Source organism: Bos grunniens, chromosome 11 (genome assembly GCF_055505025.1).
Source record: "Bos grunniens cultivar Pamir isolate PY7600 chromosome 11, Bosgru_T2T1.0, whole genome shotgun sequence".
NCBI lineage: Eukaryota > Metazoa > Chordata > Mammalia > Artiodactyla > Bovidae > Bos > Bos grunniens.
In genome coordinates, this window is record NC_141175.1 from 4,180,795 (window position 1) to 4,205,770 (window position 24,976).

At 49.8% G+C, this 24,976-nt stretch overlaps 1 protein-coding gene across 5 annotated transcripts in view; it reads left to right on the forward strand.

The window, feature by feature from the left end:
* NACC2 (NACC family member 2) overlaps nucleotides 1–24,976 on the forward strand; it is an 83,802-nt gene that overhangs the window by 12,024 nt on the left and 46,802 nt on the right. The window contains exon 1 of one of the 5 annotated variants that reach the window (XM_086323415.1): nucleotides 5,048–5,385. The exons of 3 other annotated variants lie outside the window; for them this stretch is intronic. In XM_086323415.1, coding sequence (XP_086179541.1) covers nucleotides 5,351–5,385 — 35 coding nt within the window. In that variant the 5' untranslated portion in view covers nucleotides 5,048–5,350. One more of the 5 variants, XM_086323419.1, reaches the window with a different exon arrangement.

Here is a 24,976-nt window from a genome sequence, read left to right on the forward strand (position 1 = left end):
CTGGCCCAGGTCATCAGTGGACTGATCGTGGGTCAGGATGGCTGCACGGGACCAGTAGGAAGGGGCAAGCGTGTCCTTGTCCTGGCGGGGGTGGGACCGCCACCCCCTGGCTCTCAGATATTCCTCAAGGTTTCGGTTCCTCCTCACTATTTCTTAACTGCGGTTTCGTAATAATTATAACCGCACGGAGCCCCCGAGCGGGCGTGTTCCGAGCCCCGGCAGCTGTGATTACATCGCAGCCACTGATTTCCAAGAAACCTCACGAGGGAATTCGTTAGAGCCGCAGTGGAAGCGGGCGCTGGGCACCGCCTCCCTGCATGGCCTGGCGCAGGGGGAGCGCCTGCCTGGCCTGGTGAGAGGAGGGGCCGGGGCTGGCCTGGCGCCCTGGTGGCCGGCCCAGGCTGCCTGGGGAATGGTGCGTGCCGGGCGTTGGTTCATGCGGTGGGCCAGGTTAGCCCATGAGCAGTTGGCCGGCCTGTGTACACCTGCCTGCCCTTCCCTCTGGGTGTTTCCAGCCGCCTGGGAGCCTGGCCGGTCCCATGGTGGCCCTCCCGGTTCCGAGTTTGGTTTGGTCTTTCTCCTTGGGAACTCATCCCCGCGTCCCTCCTCAGTTCCAAAACATCTGAAGTTCACTTCATACGAACACTGTTTCTTCTCCCTGAGACTAGGGGAGATCCTTGGCCCTGGGCTGCTGTGTTTCTGGATTGGCTTCTTCCTCCGGCCCCCTGTCTCCTTTGGGGGGTGTGGCTGGTGGTCCCTGGGTGGCGGCTGGAGGGACAGTGGGCAGGCTCCTGCCCCGGTTTGTGTGGAGGGGGCGCCTTCCTGGGACCACGGTCAGGGCTGCTCGTGATGGAGACAGACCAGCTGGTCCTCTGGTGCTGTCGTCACGGTGCTGAATAGCGCAGGTGTGGTTCCTTACTTATTCTTGAACGTACAGTCATCTTAACACTCGTGCTGGGAGCTGGTCTGTTTCTCTCACTCACCGGCAGCCCCGTCACGCCAAAGTGCACCGTGTGGAAAAGCGTGACATGCACCCCCCCTCCAGTGTGTGGGGGTGGCTTGGCAGGTCCCAGGCGGGGCTGGCCTGAGTCTGTAACACCCACAGGCCACCTGCTTGGACGGCGGGCTGGGGACCTTTTCCTGGTCCTTCCTGCTTGGGGTATTGATGTTCACCCCCTACCAGGTGTCTGGAGAGGAGATTCCTCCCACCCCCCGCCACCTACAGCACCTCCCAAAATAAGATGAGCAGGGTACCAGTATCCTTTGTTGGCTGATTGCATGCAGTCTGGGCTGGGCATTTCTACGCTGTCTGGCATTAACAGCACTTCCCTGGTAACTCAGTCGGTAAAGAGTCTGCCCACAGTGCGGGAGACCCAGCTTCAGTCCCCGGGTTGGGAAGATCCCCTGGAGAAGGGAATGGCAACCCACTCCAGTATTCTTGCCTAGAGAATTCCACGGACAGGGGAGCTACGGTGGGCTATGGTCCATGGGGTCACGAAGAGTCGGATACGACTGAGCGACTAACACTTTCACTAAGGCCCCAGTCAGTGGGCTGACCCACGGGTCCCTGTAAAGAGCCTACAAGGCTGGAGACAGAAGCGACAAGGGGCAAACCTGGGGTCCCACAGTCACAGGCTGGGTCCTGCCTCCAGGCTGTGCCTAGACGTGCTCATGGACGGAGGAACCAGGGAGCCGGGCTCTCCCAAGGGTCCTGGGCCACCGTGGGCCTGCAGACCCTGCCCCACCTGCCTCAGGCCCCTTGCAGAGGGAGCGTCCTCTGCCTCAAAGCTGAGGGGCAGCCCCCCCCCCCCAGCCAATGCTGCCGGGCTGGGCCTCCAGGTCTCGGGTCCCCGCTGCAGCTCACATTTGGAGCTTCGACGGGTGGGCCTCCCTCCTGCCCCCTCGGCCCCTTCATGTGCCAGGTCCCTCTTGCCCAGCATGGGAGGCTCAGACACACGCATGAGTAGTTTTCAGGTTCTGTGCCCTAAATTAATATAGTGTGCGTTTCGTTTTAAAAAGCCATGATTGAAGTCAAATTAGCGTATTTACCTTCAGTGCTCCCAGGGGAAGCGTGAGAGACTCGCAGAGGTGCGGTGGTGGCTTCCGTGTGTGGTGACGTGACGGCTGTTGGGGGGTGGCACTCGGCTCTCGGGACCTCCCGGGGCAGGCAGGCCTCGTGAGCGCTGGCCCCCAGCCTCCCCTGCACCTCCCCCGACCTGTGCAGGGGCCTTGGGCGGGGGTGGGGGCTTCTCCCCGGAGCGGGCAGAGGAGACTGGGCAGTGGGCTGTGCTACGCCCCGAGAACTCATGACCCACTCACCCCACCGAGCTTGGCGGCTCTTTCCCCTGGGCTTTGCTCAGCCCCTGTGGGCAACACCCAGGGCCTGAGCCTAGGCCTTCGTCCTCCTCTCTTTGGCCTCAGCTTTCGGCCCAGGAGCATTTTGTCCTGAGTCTTGTCTGTGGATGCAGAGGCCTCATGTCCATTTCCAGGGTCCAGGTCTCAGGCCAAGTGAGCAAGTTCCTTCCCCACCCAGAGCCACAGTTTCCCCATCTGTAAAATGGGGTGATGGTATTTCTCCTAACCTTAAATTCAAAGAGGACATAGGACCTGGGAATTTAGGCTGTTGAAACAAAGCCTGGGGTGGTTGAGGGAGCCTCTTGCACACACAGACATGGTCTGCTTTTCTCATGGAAACTGGGTACTGAGCTCAAAGGGCCTGAGGTTTTCTGGATTAGGGCTTGTGGGAGCGAGAGTCCTGGGGGGCCCCGGGCTGCCCCACTGCAGGGTCGGGTGTGCCTGGTCCGTGGGCCTGTGGACACATGGTCTATGGGCGGGCATCGCCCCCTCCCCAGTGCTATATTGTTTGAAAGTTGTACATGGGTTTTTCTTTATATGCAGCGCTGAAAGCTTTATGAGCAAAAAATTGTTAATAGAGTGATTGTATTTATCTGATTTTCTCCTTTAAAAAGCACACCTTTGTGTAATGAGTACAAAGCAACGTTTAAGCTCCTTGTTCAGTTCTCAAACTGCTTCCGCTCGTCTTTTATTACCATTTACGTGGGTGTTTTACGCACACTTGGCCAGGCCGCCTAAGAAAGCACAGCGATCTCAAGCGCACGGCGTTAAGTTGTTTTACAGCCAGCATACCTGTGTGACGGCGGTGACGGTGAAGGCTCAGCTCCCAGGCCCCACCCAGACCTCGAACCTCTAGCGCTCGGAAGAGCTTTGTTTGCTGTTCAGCTGCTGAGTCCTGCCTGATTCTTTGTGACCCATGGACTGAGCACTCTAGGCTCCTCTGTCGTCCACTGTCTTCTGGAGTTTGCTCAGATTCATGTCCATCGAGTCGGTGATGCCATCCAGCCATCTCGTCCTCTGCCGCCCCCTTCTCCTCTTGCCTTCAGTCTTTCCCAGCATCAGGGTCTTTTCCAAGGAGTCCACTCTTTGCATCACATGATGGTAGAGCTCACTGCTCTTGAACCTCCTGTAGAGAGGGCCCGGCTTCTTCTCAGCGTGGAGACTGAGATGTGTCCCACAGGCAGGAGTCTGGAGGGTTCCTGGTAGATGATGTTGCAGAGGGCTCGTCCACAATTTCAGTATCTAATCTCCTGAGGACCCAGCATCTTTTTCGCCTCGGGGCTTTTGTGGACACCCTCTGCTAGGGAGGTCCCAGGTGTGAGTGCTGGGTGAACACCTGGGGGGGAGGGGAGGGGCCAGGACACAGGTGTTTGTGGCTGACCCCGCCCAGGACAGGTGCGCAGCGCCGCCTGGGTCTATTTGTATCCCTGTGACAGGTGCCCTGCCTGCCTGCTGTGGTCTTCTCTTTGTGAGCCCCATTCAGGTCTTTGCCCTCCTCCCCCTTCCTGAGCCTCCCTTTCTTTGATTGACTTACAGAATTTTTAGATATTCTGAGCACACAGCCTCTGTGTTAAAAGCATTGCAAATACCTCCTCCCTGCGGCCTTTTCACTCTCAATGGTGGACTTTTTGTTTATCAACAGATTCCCTTCCTTTTTAAGTGAAAGTGAAGTGTTAGTTGCTCAGTCGAGTCTGACTCTTTGTGACCCCGTGGACTATAGCCCGCCAGGCTCCTCTGTCTATGGAACTGTCCAGGCAAGAATACTGGAGTGGGTAGCCATTCCCTTCTCCAGAGGATCTTCCTGACCCAAGGATTGAACCTGGGTCCCCTTAAGGCTGAGTAATATTTTTTCATGGTTTGCGTAGGAAAGCTTGCTCAAAGAGCATTTGAGGAACTGTGTGTATTTATAGTCCCTGAGGAAGGAGTGTTGCACTCAGACTGTTCAGTTAGTTACACAATTGCTGAGGGTCCCCCAGACAAGGACACCCACCCCTTTGGGACTCTCTCTGCTCCTGGGCAGAGATCACCAGCTGCATGTCTCTAGGGCACCACCTTGTTGAAGAGTTAGCAAGTCACAGGGTCTGGGATGCGGGCAGTGTGAGACAGTATCCCAGCAGAGGGACCTCGGGCCCCTGAAGAATGAAACAAGCCTGGTGGCCTCATCAGGCAGTCCCTCCTGGGACATGGAAAGGTCACAGCCACTCTTTACCGCATTCCCAAGTTTTTGACAATTGTTCAGCCTCCGTTTGTGATCATAATTTCCAAGTATAGTTTTTAGAAGTAGGTTTCATGTTCTGATTCATAACACGCCATGGTTAAGAGGAGCCCCAGAGCAGTTGGGCTCTGGGCAACTACTGAAGCTGCTCGGTTTCTCTGCGTTTCACAAGGGAGCTCTGATCCATTTTCAGGAACCTCACTCACTGCAGAGGTGGGTTTCTGTTCTTGTGATCGCCACCCGCCCGCCCCCGTCCTGGAGCTCGGGAGCCCATGCATTTTGCCAGTGTGGCTTTCGGGTTAGGCTCAGCCGCCCAGCTCTCAGGGAGTGAAAGAGGCCAGATTCCCATGGAACCGCTGCCAATAGCTACATTGCCATGAAAGGTAAAGGGACTCTGCAAAAGTATTTGTTTCTGAACTCTGAAGCCTCGGGGAGAGGGCACACAGTGTCCAGAACATTTTGTGTAGCCTATAGAAGTGAATCTGCTGCGTGGAGGGCCCCAGCCGCATCGGGGCAGAAGAGGAGGGTTTTCTTCCCCAGCATTCCCAGACCAGCCCCGCATTAGGTCTCGCTCACTGTGGATCTTGGTCAGCAGCCCGTCCCTTGTGGACATCATGGTGTCTGGAAACCTCCTGCTTCACTGGTGGGGTGACGGCTGTCTAAGGGCGAGCCGGTGCAGGGCGCCTCCGTGGGAGATGACTGCGGGCAAGCATCATTTTGTGGACAACCCTCTTCTGGCCTGCAGCTTTCAGGGGGCAGAAGCTACCTGTGGATGACCGGATGGGATCAGCTCCTCTCACGGGGCAGCCAGCAGGGTCAGCCTGGGGGAGGGGACACTCTGCATGACCACTGAGCGGAACCGTAGTATGAGGCTTTGATCGCTGTTTCCCTGAGTAAGAGCGTAAGTGGACGGTGAGGACAGATACTGGCGTGGAGCTCCTGGAAGGGAGCGTGAGGATTCTGTTCCTGTAGGGGCACTGGTTGGGCCACGCTGAGCCCGGGATGATCGCTCTGGATTCGATGCCTCTTCTGTGCACTTCTTCCTGTGGGTTGAGAAATACAGGGCAAACCACGTCAAACATTTCCCTGTTCATCGGCTGAAAACACGCTTGTGATGGACTCTGGGAAACTGCAGACGTAAAATCTGACTTCATGTATTTCAGGGTCTGATTTGGGGGAAATGAAGTCGGTTTTGTTATGAGGAGAGACGTGGATATTCGATCAATGGGACAAGGCATGGCTTTAGCTTGGCTGCCTGTTAGTTGGAAGGATGGTACATTTAGAAAAATAATGTTAAAAATGAGTAACACCTTTATAAGGATCCCTAACTGCTTTGGGAGTGGAGATTGTTAATTTTTTTAAAATGTCGTGGCTGGTGCAAAGTACTGGCAGTTATGGTGGGGCAACTTGGACCAGCCGTCGGGGCAGCGGTGAAGCCCCTTTCCCGGTCACCTCGTCTTGCAGGGTGATGGACCCTACCTAACACCAGCACCAGCTGTCATCTTCACTCGACATCTAGGAACAAGCCCGTCAAAGCCGAGCAAATCATGCCCAGATTTTAACATTTCATGGCTTCTTTTCAGACTTATCCTGTCCAGGTATTATGTGTGTGTTAGTCGCTCAGTCGTGTCCGACTCTCTGCGACCCCATGGACTATAGCCAGCCAAGCTCCTCTGTCCATGGGATTTCCCAGGCAAGAATGCTGGAGGGTTGCCATTTCCTTCTCCAGGGGATCTTCCCGACCCAGAGATCGAACCCAGGTCTTCTGCCATTGCAGGCAGATTCTTTACCATCTGAGCCACCTGGGCATTATAAATGCAGGGAAATGTTATTCTCTGTGGACCTCCCACAGCGCTCCCTGTACTCATCCTCGTTTTTATCTGTCCCTTTTCACTTGCTGGAGCAACCAGACATTTCACTTTTGGGCAGAATGACACACCCTTCAATATGCCCCCAGCTTCTTGGCCACTGCCGTGCCTGCTAACGAGGTCGCTCAGTCGTGTCCGACTCTTTGCGACCCCATGGACTGTAGCCTACCAGGCTCCTCCGTCCACGGGGTTTTTCAGGCAAGAGTACTGGAGTGGGTTAGGGGATATTCCCAACCCAGGGATCGAACCCGGGTCTCCCGCATTGCAGGCAGACGCTTTACCATCTGAGCCACCAAGGAAGTGCCTGCTAGTAGCCCCCTTAAAAAACAAAAGTGTTTAATTATTTACTTATTTGACTGCCCTGGGTCTTAATTGCTGCATGCAAACTCTTAGGTGTGGCCTCTGGGCTCACGCCGTGTTAGAATGGCCAGATACGTGGGCGTGGGATCTGGTGAACACATGTAAGAAGCGGAGTGTGTCTGAAAGCCCGGCTTATTGAGGGTTTGGATCCTGTGCTTACAAATTATCCAACTATTTAAACATCAGTAGTTAATTCAATTTAATGTCAGTATGGGGTGTTCGCTGCTGGCTCGGCAGTAAAGAATCCACCTGCAATGCAGGAGCCACAGGAGACATGTGTTCAGTCCCTGGGTTGGAAGATCCCCTGGAGGAGGGCATGGCAGCTCACTCCAGAATTCTTGCCGGGAGAATCCCACAGGCAGAGGAGCCTGGCGGGCTACAGTCCATGGGGTCTCAAAGAGTCGGACGTAGCACACTTGCTTAGGGTGTTAGGATGAATGAGGATCTGGGGAATTTTAAGTTGGTAGACCACTCAGTTCCTGCTTTCTTTTTAGCTTTGTATTTTGAGATTATAGATCACATGCTATTGTGAATAGTACAGAATGGATGGATGAACGGAAGTGGCCCATCCCTGTGATGGAGTCTTATTTGACCGAGGAAAGGAGTGCAGTCCCCTTGAAATGGGCGAATCTTAGTGTGTGAGTGGTGTCTTGATAAAGCTGGCATCAAGAAAGACAACTGAGAGACGCAGCGGACCCTTTGTGGGGACGCCTGGGCTGCTGTTTCGTAGCCCCCCACGCCTCCTGCCTCCCACCCCTCCTGGGCTGTGACAGCCACCAGCACCTCCCATCTGTGTTTCAGTAAGTGGTCCTTCTCTTCCTCGCCCCCCTTGCCAGCATTTGGTGTGTCTGTTTTTCATTTCAGTCATTCTGATAGGCCTGCAGTGCGTCTCGTAGTGATTTGCATTTCCTGGATGGCTAAGGCGGTGGACATCTCTCATGGGCTAATTTTCATCTGTGTGCCCTCTTTCATGAGGTGTGGCCATCCCTGGGGGCTCAGACAGTAAAGAATCTGCCTGCAGTGCAGGAGACTCAGGGTTGATCCCCGGGTCGGGAAGATCCCCTGGAGAAGGGAATGGCAACCCACTCCAGTATTCTTGTCTGGAGAATCCCATGGACAGAGGAGCCTGGCAGACTGCAGTTCATGGGGTTGCAGAGAAATAGACATGCCTGAGCGACTAACACTTTCACTTTTCACTTTCATCCATGACTTTAGCCAATTTTTATTTTTTTTCCAGCACATGTGTATGTATTGTTGTTGTTCAGTCGCTAAGTCACGTCTGACTCTGTGACCCCATGGACTGCAACGTGGCAGGCTTCCCAGGCCTTCATTACCTCCGAGAGCTTGCTCAAACTCATGTCCATTGAGTCGGTGATGCCATCCAACCATCTCATTCTCTGCCACCCCCCTTCTCCTTCTGCCCTCAGTCTTTCCCAGCATCAGGGTCTTTTCCAGTGAGTCAGCTCTTCGCATCAGGTGGCCAGAGTTTTGGAGTTTCAGCTTCAGCATCAGTCCTTCCAATGAATATTCAGGACTGATTTCCTTTAGGGTGGACTGGTTTGATCTCCTAGCTGTCCAAGGGTGTGTATATGTATACCATTTATTTTAAAAACTGGGTTCTGAGCATACATTTGGTTTTACACTTTGATGTCTTCACATAACATGTTACAGTTTTCTTTCGTGTTGTCAATATTCTTCTGTGATTTTTCTTTAATTGAAGTATAAGTTGATTTATGGTATTGTGTTAGTTCCTGACGTACTGCACAGTGTTACATATATTATTTTTCCATTGTGGTTTATTGTGAGACATTTTAATATATTCTTTTGTCATATTCTTTTCCATCACGGTTTATTATGAGATACTGGATGTGGTCCCCGTGCTATGCACTAGGAACTTGCTGTCTGTCTGTCTTGTATACAGTAGTTTGTGTTTGCTGGTTCCGTGCTCCCGGCCCAGCCCTCCCCAGACCCCCCCGCCTCGGCGTCCACAAGTCTTTTCTTTGTGAGTCTGCTTCTGTTTTGAAAATAAGTTTATTTTGAAAATAAGTGTCATGTTTTAGATTCCACAAGTGATGTCATATAACACTGTCTGTCTCTGAGTGACTCTCGTCACTGTCTGATGAGCTCTAGATCCATCCGTGTCGCTGCAGATAACACTCCTTCTTTCTCTTTGTGGCTGAGTGGAACTGCGTCGAGTACGTGTAGCACCTCTTCATCCGCTCCTCTGTCGATGGTCGTTTAGGTCGCTTCCGTGTCTTGGCTGCTGTGAACACTGGGGTGCACGTGTCTTTTCGAGTTAGGATTTTGTCTGGGTGTAAGCCCAGGAGTGGGCTTGCTGGATCGTGTGGAAAGTCTGTTTTCAGTTTTTTAAGAAGCTTCCATACTGTTTTCCATCACTGGCTATACCAGTTTATATTCGCACCAATGGTGTAAGGGGGTTTCCTTTTCTCCACACCCTCTCCAGATTTGTGTGTAGATTTTTTGATGATAGCCATTCTTGCTGGAGACTAGTGGAGTGCAAGGATATCAAACCAGTCCATCCTAAAGGAAATCAGTCCTGAATATTCATTGGAAGGACTGATGCTGAAGCTGAAACTCCAAAACTTTGGCTACCTGATGCGAAGAGCCGACTCATTGGAAAAGACCCTGATGCTGGGAAAGATTGAGGGCAGGAGGAGAAGGGGACGACAGAGGATGAGATGGTTGGATGGCATCACCCACTCGATGGACATGAGTTTGAGTGAACTCCAGGAGTTGGTGATGGACAGGGAGGCCTGGCATGCTCCAGTCCATGGGGTTGCAAAGAGTCAGACACGACTGAGCAGCTGAACTGAATTGCTTCTGACTGGTGTGAGGTGATCCCTCCTTGTAGCTTTGACTTGCACTGCTCATAGTTAGTGATGTTGGGCATCTTTTCGTGCGTCTGTTCGCCATCTGTATTTCTTCTTTGGAAAATGTCTGCTTAGGTCCTCCGCCCACGTTTCGATTGTTCCTTTTTGTTGTTGTTGCTACCGAGTTGTGTGAACTGTTTGTATATGTTGGAACTTAACCCCTTGGGGGTAGCATCATTGGCAGATGTTTTCCCTCATTCTGTAGGTTGTCTTTTCATTTTGTTTATGATTTCTTTTGCTGTGCAAAAGCTTTTGAATTTGGTTAGGCCCCATTTGCTTACTTTTGCTTTTATGGAGAGACTGACATCGTAAGATATGGCTGTGATTAATGTCAGAGAACGTTTTGCCTATGTCCTCCTCTGTGTCTTGTATTTTTGTACATGGTGTGAGTATGTTCTAACTTCATTGATTTACATGTGGCTGTCCAGCTTTCTGGGCTTCCCAGGTGGTTCAGTGGTAAAGGATCCTCCTGCAGTGCAGAAAACTCAGGACACCTGAGTTCAATCCCTGGGTCAGGAAGATCCCCTGGAGGAGAAAAGGACAACCCACTCCAGTATTCTTGCCTGGAAAATCACATGGACAGAGGAGCCTGGTGGGCTACGGTCCATGGTGTTGCAAGAGTCGGACATGACTTAGCAACTAAACCACCATAGTCAGTTAACCTATGACAAAGGAGACAAGAGTGAACAGTAGGAAAAAAAAAGAATGTAAAATGGGAAAAAGACAGTCTCTTTAATGAAAGATGCTGGGAAAGCTGGATGTGCTTGCAAGCTCAGTTACTCAGTTATGTCAGACTCTTTGCCACCCCATGGACTGTAGCCCACCAGGCTTCTCTTTGCATAAGGTGCTCCAGGCAAGAATACTGGAGTGGGTTGCCATTTCCGTCTCCAGCGGAGTCTTCTGGACCCAGGAGTCGAACCTGGGTCTCCTGCGTTGCAGACAGATTCTTTACCAACTGAGCTTACTGATTATTTGATTACTGTTTGAACTTACTTGATTACTATTGCTTTGTAGGATTGTCTGAAGCTGCAAGGGTTATGCCTCCAGCTTTGTCCTTTTTCCTCAGGACTGCTTTGGCAATTCTGGGTCTTTTATGGTTCCATATAAATTGTAGGATTATTTCTTCTAGTTTTGTGAAAAATATCATGGGTGATTTGATAGGACTCACATTAAGTCCGTAGATTGGATAGTATGGCCGTTTTAACAGTATTAATTCTTCCAATCCAAGAGCATGGGATATTTCTCCATTTCTTTGAGTCATCTTTGATTTCCTTTATCCGTGTTTTACAGTTCTTAGCGTGTGAGTGTTTGACTGTCTTGGTCAGGTTTATTCCTAAGTATTATTTTTTGGATGCAATTTTTAAAGTGATTTTTTTTTTTACTTTCCCTTTCTGATATTACATTGTCAGTATAAAGAAATGCAAGAGATTTCTGTATTTTAATCTTATATCCTGCTACCTCGCTGAATTTGTTGATCGTTTCTAGCACTTTTTTGTGTGGCGTCTTAGGGTTTTCTGTATGGAAAACCATGTGTAGTGTAATGTTATCTGTGCATGGTGACAGTTTTGCCTCCTTCCTTCCAGTCTTGATGCCTTTTATTTATTTTTCTTGTCCTGACTGCTGTGGCGAGGACCTCCAATACTGTGTTGAATAGAAGTAGTGAGAGCGTGCATCCTTGTCTTGGTCCATATTGGTTTTTTTTAACATTCTTGCAATGAGGGGTTCCAAGCAGAAGCTTTAAATTTGGGTCAAGTAGTCAAGTTTATCAGTTTTTCGTTACAGAAAAAGTATTTGCATTGTCCTGGATCCCAGAGAGGCTCCCCTGTGCTCTCTTCTAGTTTTAAGTATACGTTTAGGCTCTGATCCGTTCTGGATGAATTTTTGTGTCAGTATGACATTTACGTTGAGGGTCACTTCTTTTTTTTTTGGCCACTGGGTATGGTGTTGCTCCACCACCGCTTGCTGAGAGGTTGTCTGTCCTTCACTGATTGGTCTGTGTCTTTGTAAAACATCAGTGGGGCATGTCTGTGGGTCTGTCTTGGGGTTTCCGTATTCTGTTTGTTGGCCTGTCTCTCCTCATACAGTCTTGATTACTGTAAGTAATCAAGTAAGTCTTAAAATCAGGTAGACTGATTCCTCCCACGTAATTCTTTTCCAAAAGGGTCCTAGCTATTCCACTTCTGTGACCTTTCTATATGAATTTTAGAATTATCTTGTCTATGGTTACAAAATATGTTGCTCGGATTTTGAAAGGAATTGTGTTAAACCTGTGTATCAGTTTGGGGAGAGCTGACGTCTTTGCTGCGTTGAGTCTTTCAATCTGTGAGGATGGTATGTCTCTCCGTTTATGTAGACCTAGATTTCTTTCATCAGGAATTTGTAGTTTTCAGCGTGTAAGTCCTGTACGTGTTTTGTTAGATGTACATGTAGGTATATTTTTCTGTGTGTGATTGTAGGTGGTATTGCATTCTTAATTTTAGTAATTGCTAGTACATGGAACGGCAGTTTATCTTATATCCTGTGACCTTGACAGTCACTTACTTGTTCTAGTAGTTTTTGGTAGATTCCCTGGGATTGTCTACCAAGACATCCCTGTCATCTGCAAACAGGGACAAGGTTATTTCTTCCTTCCAATCTGTGTGCATTTTCTTGCCTCATCTCACTGTGTTGAGTAAGAGTGGTGAGCAGGCATCCTTGCTGTGTTCCCCATCTTGAGGAGAAAGCGTTAACTGTAAAATTTTTGTAGATGCTCTGTATCGAGTTCAGAAAGTTCTCTGAGAGATTTTTATCATGGATAGATGTTGAGTATTTTCACAGCTTTCTTATGCATTGAATGATATTTTCATGTGGTTTCACTGATTTTCAGATATTGGACCAGCTTGCATCCCTGGAATAAATCCCACTTGATTGGGATATATAATTCCTCTTACATGTTGGTAATCTCTATTTGTTAATACTTTGTTGAGGAGGGCTTCTCTCATAGCTCAGTTGGTAAAGAATCCACCTGCAACGCAGGAAACCCCAGTTCTATTCTTGGGTCAGGGAGATCCACTGGAGAAGGGATACACTAACCACTCCAGTGTTCTTGGGCTTCCGTGGCGGCTCAGCTGGTAAAGAATCCATCTGCAATGTAGGAGACCTGGTTTCAACCCCTGGGCTCCATGGTCTGTAATGATATCACCTGAAACATTTCTTATATTGGTAATTTGTCTTTTTTCTCTTTTTTCTTTGTCAGTTTTGCTAGAGGCTTTCCAATTTGATTGATCTTTTCAGAGAACCAGCTCTTCATTTCATTGATTTTTTTTCTCCCCTCTATTGATTTTCTGTTTTCAGTTTCATTGATTTCTATTTTTATCATTATTTTTCTTCCTTCTGCTTGTTTTGGGTTTGTTTTGTTCTTTTTTTGAGTTCTTGAGATGAGAGCTTATTGATTTCAAACTTTTCCTTCTTTCTAGTACATGAACTTAGTGCTATAAATTCTCCTTATGGCTCTTAAGTGGTGTCCCACAGGTTTTGGGATATTATATTTTCATTTTCTTTTAATGTGATTTTCTTGAGACTTCCTCTCTGACGTCGGATGACTTAGAGGAGTGTTGCTTGTTTCCAGGTGTTTGGAGATTTTCCTGTTGCTTTTCTGTTACTGATTTCCTGTTCGAGCCCGTTGCGCTTGGAGAGCACAATCTGCATGGTTCCGGTTCTTTTCGGTTTCTTGCAGTTTTTTTTCTTGGCCCAGAATATGGACTGTCTCGGTGTAAGTTTCATAGGTACTTGAAGAGAATGTGTCTTCTGCTGTTTTGGGGTGGATAGTTCGTAAATGTTGCTTAGATCCTATTAGTTGATGCTCAGTTCTCTGTATCTTTGTGGATTAATTATCTAGGTCTATCGTGGAGGAACCTGGCAGGCTACAGTTCATGGCCTGCAAAGAGTTGGACATGACAGAGCGACTCTGCTGATCTGATGATCAGTTGTTCAATCGAGTTTTGAAGTCCTCAACTCTAATTGTGGATTTGTCTTTTTTTCCCCCAGTTCTGCCTGTTGCGCTTCACATATTTTGCTGTTGTGTTGTCTGGCACACACATAAGATTGCTATGTGGTCTCAGAGATTAACAATTCCTCGACCACCGTGAAATGTCCCTCTATGTCTCTGATAATTGTCTTTGTTCTGAAATGTTTTATTGGATATCGATAAGACTCTTGAGAGTCCCTTGGACTGCAAGGAGATCCAACCAGTCCATTCTGAAGGAGATCAGCCCTGGGATTTCTTTGGAAGGAATGATGCTGAAGCTGAAACTCTAGTACTTTGGCCACCTCATGCGAAGGATTGACTCATTGGAAAAGACTCTGATGCTGGGAGGGATTGGGGGCAGGAGGAGAAGGGGCCGACAGAGGATGAGATGGCTGGATGGCATCACTGACTCGATGGACGTGAGTCTGGGTGAACTCTGGGAGTCGGTGATGGACAGGGAGGCCTGGCGTGCTGCGATTCATGGGGTCGCAGAGTCGGACACGACTGAGCGACTGATCTGATCTCATCTGATAGCACCTTTGTTTTCTTTTCTTTTCGGGAGGTGCAAGGGGGGCGTGCCGCAAAGTGTGTGGGCTCCTAGTTCTCCACTCGGGGATCAGACCCGTGCCCCCTGCAGGGGAAGCGCAGAGTCGTAACCCCTGGACCACCAGGGAATTCCTCATCTTTGTTTTCTTTTATGTTTCCACGACTTGTCTTTTTCTGTCCCTTTTTATTTTTTAATATGTTGAAGTTTTATTGAAATACAGTTGGTCATCAGTGCTGGACTGGTTTCAGGTATACAGCAAAGTTACTGGTTTATTTTTGGTGGCTCTGGGTCTTGGTTGCTGTGTACGGACTACTTTCTAATTGAGGTGCATGGGCTCCGGCTCTCAGGCACGGGCCCAGCAATTCTGGCACATGGGGTTACTTGCCCCAGACACGTGGGGTCTTCCTGAACCGGGGATTGACCCTCTGCATTGGCAGGCGAATTCCTAACCACTGGACCACCAGGGAAGTCCCTATATATACTTTTTAAACTTGCCTTTATCGTTATACTTGAAGTGAGTTTCTTGTTGACAGCATATTATTGAGTCTAAAAAAAAATCTGCCAGATCTCTGTCTTTTAATTGGTCTATTTAGCTCATTTACATTTAATGGAATTATTGATATGTCAGGGCTTAAATCTACTATTTTATTTTTTGATTCTGTTTGTTTCTCTGTTTGATCCTGTTTGTTTCTTGATTATTTCTCTGTTTTTTTTCTCTTGCCTTCCAGTGGGTCACTTGAATGTTTTATAAAATTTTATTTTGATGTATCTGTGTTTTAGTAACAGCTCTATTGAGATATGATTCCATACCATGTAAACTTCAGTGGTTTCTAGTCTGTTAAGAGTTGTGTAACCATCACCACGATCAATTTTAGAACATTTTCATCACTCCAGAAAGAAGCCCCGTGCTTTCATCAGTCACTCTCATTTCCTCCATCCCTCCCTAACCTTCACTGCTCCTAGTTCTTGGCAAACACTGGTCTCCTTTATGTCTCCATAAATGGCCTGTTCTGGACATTTCCTATAAATGGAATCATATAACGTGCAGCCTTGTTTGTCTGGTTTTCTCACTTACCAGCATCTTTTTGAGGTTCACCAATGTTTCATGCACTGGAGAAGAAGGAAACTGCAACCCACTCCAGTGTTCTTGCCTGGAGAATCCCAGGGACGGGGGAGCCTGGTGGGCTGCGTCTATGGGGTCTCGCAGAGTCAGACACGACTGAAGCGACTTAGCAGCGGCAGCAGCAGCAGCATGTTGTAGCATGAATCAGTACTTCATTCTTTTTCATGGTGAGCAATATATTACCATACTGAGAGACCACATTTTGTTTATCCATTTGCCCGTTGATGGACATTTCGTGTTGTTTCCAGTTTTTGGCCGTTATGAATAGTGGTGCTGTGAGCATTCATGCACAAGTTTTTGCATGAACATATGTGTTCACTTCTTCTGGGTAGATACCTAGGAGTGGAATTGCTTGGTCACGTGTTAGCTCTGTGTTCAGCCTTTCGAAGAACTGTCAGACTGTTTTCCGAAAATGGCCGTGCCGTTTTACAGTCCCACCATGTCATCACCAACAGTTTCCATCTGCCTTTTGTATTACAGCCATTCCAGTGAGCGTGTGGTGCTAGTTCACTGTGGTTCTAATTTGCATTTCTGTGATGGCTGCTCATGTTCAGTACCGTTTCGTGTGCGTGTTGGACGTTCATGTATTTCTCTGGAGACGTGTCTCTTTAGATGCTTTGTCCATTTTAAAATTCAGTTATTTGTCTTTTAATTGTGGAGTTGTCAGTTCGCTATATATTCTAGATACAAGTCTCTGGTCAGAAACATGACTTACCGATATGCCTTCCCATTCTTTGTCTTTTCACTTTCTTGAATGGTATTCTTTCAACCACAAAATTTTTTAATTTTTATGAAATCAAATTTATCTCTTTGTTTCCTTGGGCTTCCTGTGTCATATCTAAGATTCCACTGTCACAAATGTTTACCCCTATATTTTCTGAAGTGTTTTATAGTTTTTGCTATACTCTTACATGTAGGTCTTTGACTTAAGTTAAGTTTTGTATATGGTGTGAGGTAAGGGTCCAACTTCATTCTTTTACATCTGACTATCCATGGGCCTCGAGTTGTGTTTTGAAACAGTTCCCCCCCCACCCCATTGGCACCCTTGTTAGAAAATCAGTTGGCCACAGATGCATGGGTTTATTTCTAGACTCTCAGTTCTGTTCCATTGATCTGTATGTCAGTACCAATACATGAACTGTGAACTTCCAGATGTTCAAGCTGGTTTCAGAAAAGGCAGACGAACCAGAGACCAAATTGCCAACATCTGCTGGATCATCGAAAAAGCAAGTGAGTTCCAGAAAAACATCTATTTCTGCTTTATTGACTATGCCAAAGCCTTTGACTGTGTGGATCACAATAAACTGTGGAAAATTCTGAAAGAGATGGGAATACCAGACCACCTGACCTGCCTCTTGAGAAACCTGTATGCAGGTCAGGAAGCAACAGTTAGAACTGGACATGGAACAACAGGCTGGTTCCAAATAGAAAAAGGAGTACATCAGGGCTGTATATTGTCACCCTGCTTATTTAACTTCTATGCAGAGTACATCATGAGAAACGCTTGGCTGGAGGAAGCACAAGCTGGAATCAAGATTGCCAGGATAAATATTAATAACCTCAGATATGCAGATGACACCACTCTTATGGCAGAAAGTGAAGAGGAACTAAAAAGCCTCTTGATGAAAGGGAAAGAGGAGAGTGAAAAAGTTGGCTTAAAACTCAACATTCAGAAAACGAAGATCATGGCATCTGGTCCCATCGCTTCATGGGAAATAGATGGCGAAACAGTGGCTGACTTTATTTTTCTGGGCTCCAAAATCACTGCAGATGGTGATTGCAGCCATGAAATTAAAAGACGCTTACTCCTTGGAAGGAAAGTTATGACCAACCTAGATAGCATATTCAAAAGCAGAGACATTACTTTGACAACAAAGGTCTGTCTAGTCAAGGCTATGGTTTTTCCAGTGGTCATGTATGGATGTGAGAGTTGGACTCTGAAGAAAGCTGAGCACCGAAGAATTGATGCTTTTGAACTGTGGTGTTGGAGAAGACTCTTGAGAGTCCCTTGGACTGCAAGGAGATCCAACCAGTCCACCCTAGTGGAGATCAGTCCTGAGTGTTCATTGGAAGGACTGATATTGAAGGTGAAACTCCAGTACTTTGGCCACCTCATGCGAAGAGTTGACTCACTGGAAAAGACCCTGATGCTGGGCAAGATTGAAGGCAGGAGGAGAAGGGGACGACAGAGGATGAGATGGTTGGATGGCATCACCGACTCAATGGACATGAGTTTGGGTGGACTCCGGGAGTTGGTGATGGACAGGGAGGCCTGGCATGCTGTGGTTCATGGGGTCACAAAGAGTCGGACATGACTAAGCGACTGAACTGAACCAATACCACACTATAGCTTTGTAGTAAGTTTTAAATTGGGAGGTATGAGTGCTCTAACTTTGTTTCTCCCCTACGAATTTTTTTGGCTGTTCTGAATCCCTTGCCTTTCCATATCAATTTTAGAATTAACTTGTCAGTTTCTACAGAGATGTCAGCTGGGATTTTGATTAGGAGTGCATTGACTTTGTCGATCAATTGGGGTAGTATTCCCATCTTAGCAATGGTACATCTAATCCATGAACATGAATACCTTTCCATTTATTTAAATCTGTAGTTTCTTTCAAAGTTTTGCCGTTTTCAAAGTGTAAGTTTTATACTGAAGTGAAGTGAAGTGAAAGTTGCTCAGTCATGTCCAACTCTTTGCAACCCCATGGGCTATACAGTCCATGGAATTCTCTGGGCCAGAATACCGGAGTGGGTAGCTTTTCCCTTCTCTAGGGGATCTTTCCAACCCAGGGATTGAACCCAGGTCTCCCGCAATCCAGGCGGATTCTTTGCCAGATGACCTACGAAGGAAGCCCAAGAATACTGGAGTGGGTAGCCTATCCCTTCTCCAGCGGATCTTCCTGACATAGGAGTTGAACTGGGGTCTCCTGCAGGTTCTTCAGGCAGGCAGATTCTTTACCAACTGAGCTATGAGAGAAGTTTCATACTACTTCTGTTGAATTTATTCTTAAGTATTTTACGCTTTTGATATCATTATGTATGGCATTTCTTATTGAATTTCATTTTCAGATTGTTCACTGTAGGTATATACAAATGCATTTGATTTTTTATCTATTGACCTTATATGCTGTGATCTTCAGTTCAGTTGCTCAGTTGTGTCCGACTCTTTGCGACCCCATGAATCGCAGCACGCCAGGCCTCCCTGTCCATCACCAACTCCTGGAGTTCAGTCAAACTCACGACCATCAAGTCAGTGATGCCATCCAGCCATCTCATCCTCTGTCGTCCCCTTCTCCTCCTGCCCCCAATCCCTCCCAGCATCAGAGTCTTTTCCAATGAGTCAACTCTTTGCATGAGGTGGCCAAAGTACTGGAGTTTCAGCTTTAGCATCCTTCCTTCCAAATAATTCCCAGGGCTGATCTCCTTTAGAATGGACTGATTGGATCTCCTTGCCGTCCAAGGGACTCTCAGGAGTCTTCTCCAACACCACAGTTCAAAAGCATCAATTCTTCGGCGCTCAGCTTTCTTCACAGTCCAACTCTCACATCCATACATGACCACTGGAAAAACCATAGCCTTGACTAGACAGACCTTTGTTGGCAAAGTAATGTCTCTGCTTTTGAATATGCTATCTAGGTTGGTCATAACTTTCCTTCCAAGGAGTAAGCGTCTTTTAATTTCATGGCTGCAATCACCATCTGCAGTGATTTTGGAGCCCAGAAAAATAAAGTCAGCCACTGTTTCGCCATCTATTTCCCATGAAGCGATGGGACCAGATGCCATGATCTTCGTTTTCTGAATGTTGAGTTTTAAGCCAACTTTTTCACTCTCCTCTTTCCCTTTCATCAAGAGGCTTTTTAGTTCCTCTTCACTTTCTGCCATAAGAGTGGTGTCATCTGCATATCTGAGGTTATTGATATTTCTCCCAGCAATCTTGATTCCAGCTTGTGCTTCTTCCAGCCCAGAGTTTCTCATGATGTACTCTGCATAGAAGTTAAATAAGCAGGGTGACAATATACAGCCTTGATGTACTCCTTTTTCTATTTGGAACCAGTCTGTTGTTCCATGTCCAGTTCTAACTGTTGCTTCCTGACCTGCATACAAATTTCTCAAGAGGCAGGTCAGGTGGTCTGGTATTTCCATCTCTTTCAGAATTTTCCACAGTTTATTGTGATCCACACAGTCAAAGGCTTTGGCATAGTCAGTAAGGCAGCAGAAATAGATGTTTTTCTGGAACTCTCTTGCTTTTTCAATGATCCAGCAGATGTTGGCAATTTGGTCTCTGGTTCGTCTGCCTTTTCTAAAACCAGCTTGAACATCTGGAAGTTCACGGTTCACGTATTGCTGAAGCCCGACTTGGAGAATTTTGAGTATTACTTGACTAGCGTGTGAGATGAGTGCAATTGTGCGGTAGTTTGAGCATTCTTTGGCATTGCCTTGCTTTGGGATTGGAATGAAAACTGACCTTTTCCAGTCCTGTGGCCACTGCTGAGTTTTCCAAATGTGCTGGCATATTGAGTGCAGCACTTTCACAGCATCATCTTTCAGGATTTGAAATAGCGCAACTGGAATTCCATCACCTCCACTAGCTTTGTTCGTAGTGATGCCTTCTAAGGCCCACTTGACTTCACAGTCCAGGATGTCTGGCTCTAGGTCAGTGATCACACCATCGTGATTATCTGGGTCGTGAAGATCTTTTTTGTATGCCGTTCCCTTGCTGAACCTGTTGCTCAGTCCTAATAGTCTTTTGGTTGATTCCTTAGCATTTTCTTTGTAGAAGATCACGTGAACTGAGATGGGTGTTCTTTCCCCTTTCTAACTACATGTCTATCATTTCCTTGTCTGGCCTGACTTCTCTTAGGTGGACGTGGAGCTTCTGCCGTGTTGGCCTCCTCCCCTTGTCCCTTCTGTTAGGGGGGAGAATGCAGTGTCTCGCCTTGGGGTGTGGCGTCACTTTGGGGTTTTTCTCGGACGTCCTCCATCAGATTGAGTGCCCCGCTTGCTAGCTGGTTGAATATTTTTTAGGTGCAGAGTGTTTTTGTGTGTTGTTTATCTCTTACGAGTTTTCAGATGACAGATGTTAGAATTGTCTTGACAGAGGGTTTCTTCTTTGTTTTGGTTTTGTGTTGTTATTGTTTTTATCTGTCAGAGGTTTTAAAGCAACACTGCAGCATTCCAGTATTGCATATTCAAAACTAACTTTGATGCCCGTTTGTCAGAATTCCACAGGGTAGCTGACTTTATCACTTTATGATTTTTGTGATCTTGAGCATCACGTGGAAGTGATGCTAGCATCTCTGGTTGAAACAGTATATGGAGTTTAAGAAATTCAGAGTAACTGCTTCCGTCATGAAAAAAACACACCCAGATCATTAAAGTGAAATATGCGCTGGATTTATAAATCAGGGCAACGACATCATGTCGTCTTTTTAACCCATTATCAAAGCAGTCTCATTTGCCCAGGATTCCCCTTGATTGCAGAAATTTGAGGTATTACGAGATGCTTTTTGAGCTAGTGGTTTCTGTAAAAAATGTCCCATCCCCCTTACACGCTAGGCTCTTTAAAATATTAGAAGTTTCTTTATGTTCCAGGAAATCTGAAAACATTTGGCTTATAAAACTGGTCATTCTCTATTAGCAAGTAAGGATACAGCTCTTTAAGAGAGTCTGTAATTCTTGGACACCTTTCAGAGGTAGGAAAAAGTTCTGCCTTCATTGTGAGGACAGGGCTTCCCTCGAGACTGGGGAGGCCACTCCTTCAGCCACAGGTCAGAAGTAAACACTGTCCTCGATGCAGAAAAGGGACGTTGCCCAAACCACACATTAGGGCACCGGCAGAGTGAGGGACTTTGCCAGCAACCCGCTCGACCTGCTTCTGCAGGTGAGTCCACCCGGCACCTGTCACGTGAAGCATTTAAAGATGGTAGACAGGATGCTTGTACAGATGTTGAGTGGCTTCACAGTGTGTGGGATCCTCCTGGATCAGGGATAGAACCCGTGTGTCCTGTGTCAGCAGGCGGATTCCTTGCCACCGGGCCACCAGGGAAGCCCAGGGGTATCTTTTCTATGGAGAAGAGTCTTTGAAATCTTTCCTGGACAAAAAAATGAACGAGTGTGCACATAGCTGGGCACAGCCTGGGCGGAATGCAAGCAGGCGGGTGAGTCTCCTGGACAGCGGGGGTCCTTGTCCTGGGACAATCCCCTGCGTGGCCCCTGTGATGGTGAAGGGTCAAGCGTTCGACATTGTGCTTAATTTCCACGCTTTTGATAATTCTCTGAACAGTCTGCCGTCCACCTAAAGTTGATGTTCGCGTGTCCCCCTGGGCTCGCCCCTCACCTGGCTGCCTGCCCGTCACGGGGTTGGCACAGCCTCACTATCTGGCCTTTCCTGACCGGGTGGCGTTGGGGCCGGGGGCTGGGGTGGTCTCACAGGAGCAGGTGCGGCAGGGGCTCTGCCGTTCCCGCTGCCTCCAGCCTCTCGTGCAGGCTGAGGTGATGCCTCCATGGCCTGCCCACCCCCCATGAATATCAGCCTCTTGCTCTGTAGGGCAGAATAAGATCGAGTGAGGCGGGCTCCCAGTACCTGGGGATGTCAGATGCAGGCCCTTCTGTGGTCCCAGAGATGAGGGAGGCGCTCTCGGCCCGCTCCAGTTCCAGCCACCCGCCCCCACCCCTGCCGCAGGAGACCGCCTGGCGTCTGGCAGGATGTGAGCGTGGTGGCCGTGGCTTCCAGGGCCATGGGGGGGGGCAGGCGGGGCTGGGGCGGGGCGAACCACTGGGGCCGCTTCCTCCCCCTGGCCCCCAGGGGAGGGTCTGTTCCATCCCGGAATGTGGTGGGACCGGCGGGCCTTGTCCCCACCTTGTGACAGCTCAGAATGCACAGGGTGACCTCAGGCCTGGGGATCTGGGGATGTCTCTGTGTCTTTCTGCCTGTCACTCACACTGATGCACACATACTCACACATATGCTCACACACGCACACGCACACATGTACTTACATGCCTGCGCACACATACTCACACATGTGCATGCACACATGCATGTACTCACACGCATGCACACACGTACACAACACACATACACATGCTCGCTCACACACATACATGTACCTACACGCACACACTTGCTCACACGTACTCACATGCACGCACACATGTGCACACATGCACACACACTCACACACACGCACACGCACAGGCACACCCCTCCCCACCCGCGGCTCCCCCTCCACCTGTGCAGACCCCCAACCCCCAGTCCCTTGGCACCCAGCGTGTCAGGATGCAGAAGGGGAGGCTCTGGTGGAGGGGTGGCTGGAGAGCAGATGCCTGGCCGCCTGGCCGGTGGAGCGAGCAGGGGAAGGGCCCCGGAGGCCCGAGGGCTGGGAGGACAGGCCCCGGGGCTCCTGAAGATCTGCAGGGCTTGGTGCCCAGCTGTGCCTTCGATGCGTTTTCCTCAGGAGCAGTCTGGCTGTGTGTCCTGATGACTTTAGGCGCGGATGAGCCGGTGAGCCTTCAGGACGACCCTTGACCTTGGAGGCCAGCAGGCCTGGGCCTCTCCGCCCCTCACCTCGTCCAGCCAGCTTGTCCTGGGGGCCTGGCCTCAGCTCAGGGAGAGAACGTGGTGTCTTGACGTGCTGTCGGCAGCGACTGGTGATCTGTGTTCCCAGGCCGTAAAGTCGGGCGTGTGTATTTGCGGCCTTCATTTTTCATAGAGGTGATTGCCGTTCTCAGCCCCACCGTGGGCCGTGGCCCAGGTGGCTGGACCGTCCTCCTCACGCAGGGCGCGCCTGCATCTCCGGGGCACTTTGGGGAGATCTGGTTTGTGGTTGAGATTCTCACGCTGGAGCAGGAGGATGACTGTGTTCAGCTTTTATTTGCCCCCCAGGATTCTGACTGCATTATCCGTATTTCCTTTAATTTGTGGGATTTCTAGTAAATGGGCTTAAAAATAGGTCTGGGCATGATGCCAGGCAGATGCGGGCAGCAGGCGTCTCTGCATCTTGCTAAAGGCAGTGGGGTAACCCCCGTGTCACCCACGCCTGGGCGTCCTGCAGGCTCCTTAGGGGGCCTTCCCACCATGCCCCAGGATGGGCAGGGGTGCGCAGCCCAGGGCCCTGACTCCAGGCTGCTTTCGGGGGCCCGGGACTGGGCTGAAGTTGTGCTGAGCACCAGTCTGTCCCCTGGGGCTGCCCAGGAAGCTGGGGGCCAGGATGAGGGGTGGGAGGCAGACGCCTGCCCTGATGGAGGCCGGGTCACCTGCCTCTGGCCCTGCTCCTCCTGGGCTCCCCTGTCCAGGTAACCCTCTGTCCCAGTTGCAGAGACCCTGAGATCTGGTGTCAGGGCCACCCATGGGGGTCCCAGACGCCCCTCTGGTGCCCACCTGTGGTGGCAGGGGCTGACAGGCTCTGAATGGCCCTGGGCATCTGCTCCGAAACCCTGCTCTGTGTCTCCTGCAGACAGGACTGGGCCTAGGGGGCAGCGCCAAGGCCGCCCCAGGCCTCTCCTGCCCGTGCAGGACTGGAGCCTCCCGGGGCTCAGGGAACCCGCTGTCCCCTCCAGTCCTGTCCCCACGCCCTTCCATGGCTTGATGCTCTGCCAGAGATTCCCGGCTGCCCAGTTCTGTTCCCCCAAGCAGGCATCGCCCTGGGGCCGGGGCACACGGGCTCTGACTCTCCTCTGCCACGGAGTCAGGTTCTTCTGTAGAGCTGGTTGGGTGTGGAGGCAAGGGGAGCCCAGGATTGGGGCCCTGTGTGGGACGTCGAGCCAGGGGGCCCCAGGTGCGGGGGTGCAGGGAGGCCCGTTACCAGAACCCCTCAGTGGGACAGGCTGGCCGGCCTTGGGGCAGGGCTGGGGGGTCCCTGAGGTGCCACACGCATGTCCCCGGCCCTCTCGCTGTCTCTCTGCTTTAGGGCCACGTGGGTGAGCCTGGCTCAGGAGTGGCCTGGGACGCCGCTGCCTAGCTCCAAGCCGGGGGTGGGGGGTGCCTGGACCCCTGCTACCCCCACAGCCACCCAGCCGGGAGGGTGGAGGTGGGGTGCCTGCGCCGTGGCCCCCATCTCAGTGTAATTGCTGCCCCCTGCCCCCCCGCCCCCGCCAGTAGCTGATTTAGTATTTCTGTGTCGGTCTGATTTACATTAGATTTTTAAGCATAATTAGAAATGCAGGGGAGCTTTGTGTCTTACCTCGACTATTTATGGCATGATATGCAGATGAAGAGAGCTATGAATATTAAAGACCGGAGTGTGTATGGAGGCGCTGTTGTTAATGAGCTGGGTGACCGGCCGGCCTGGCGCACTCGCCCCCCACCCTCCCGCCACCCAGACCTGGCTGCTTCCAAGACCCCTGCCGGCCCTCGGAGGGGACATCGAGGTGCTATGGGGACCACAGCGGGGCAGCCAGCGCCTGAGGCCCAGCTCCCCATCCCGGGCAGCCCTTGCTCTCAGTCCGCGCCGCCCCACCCCGACCCTGCCCTGTGCCCTCGAGCCTGGGCACCTGGGGAGACCCTGCTTCAGCCCATGAGGGAGGAGAAGGAGCCGGGAGAAGGAGCCGTCTGCAGGCGCAGAGCCGGCTTTCTAAGTTATTAAACGATGCCTGAGGGGGACACTCTTCAA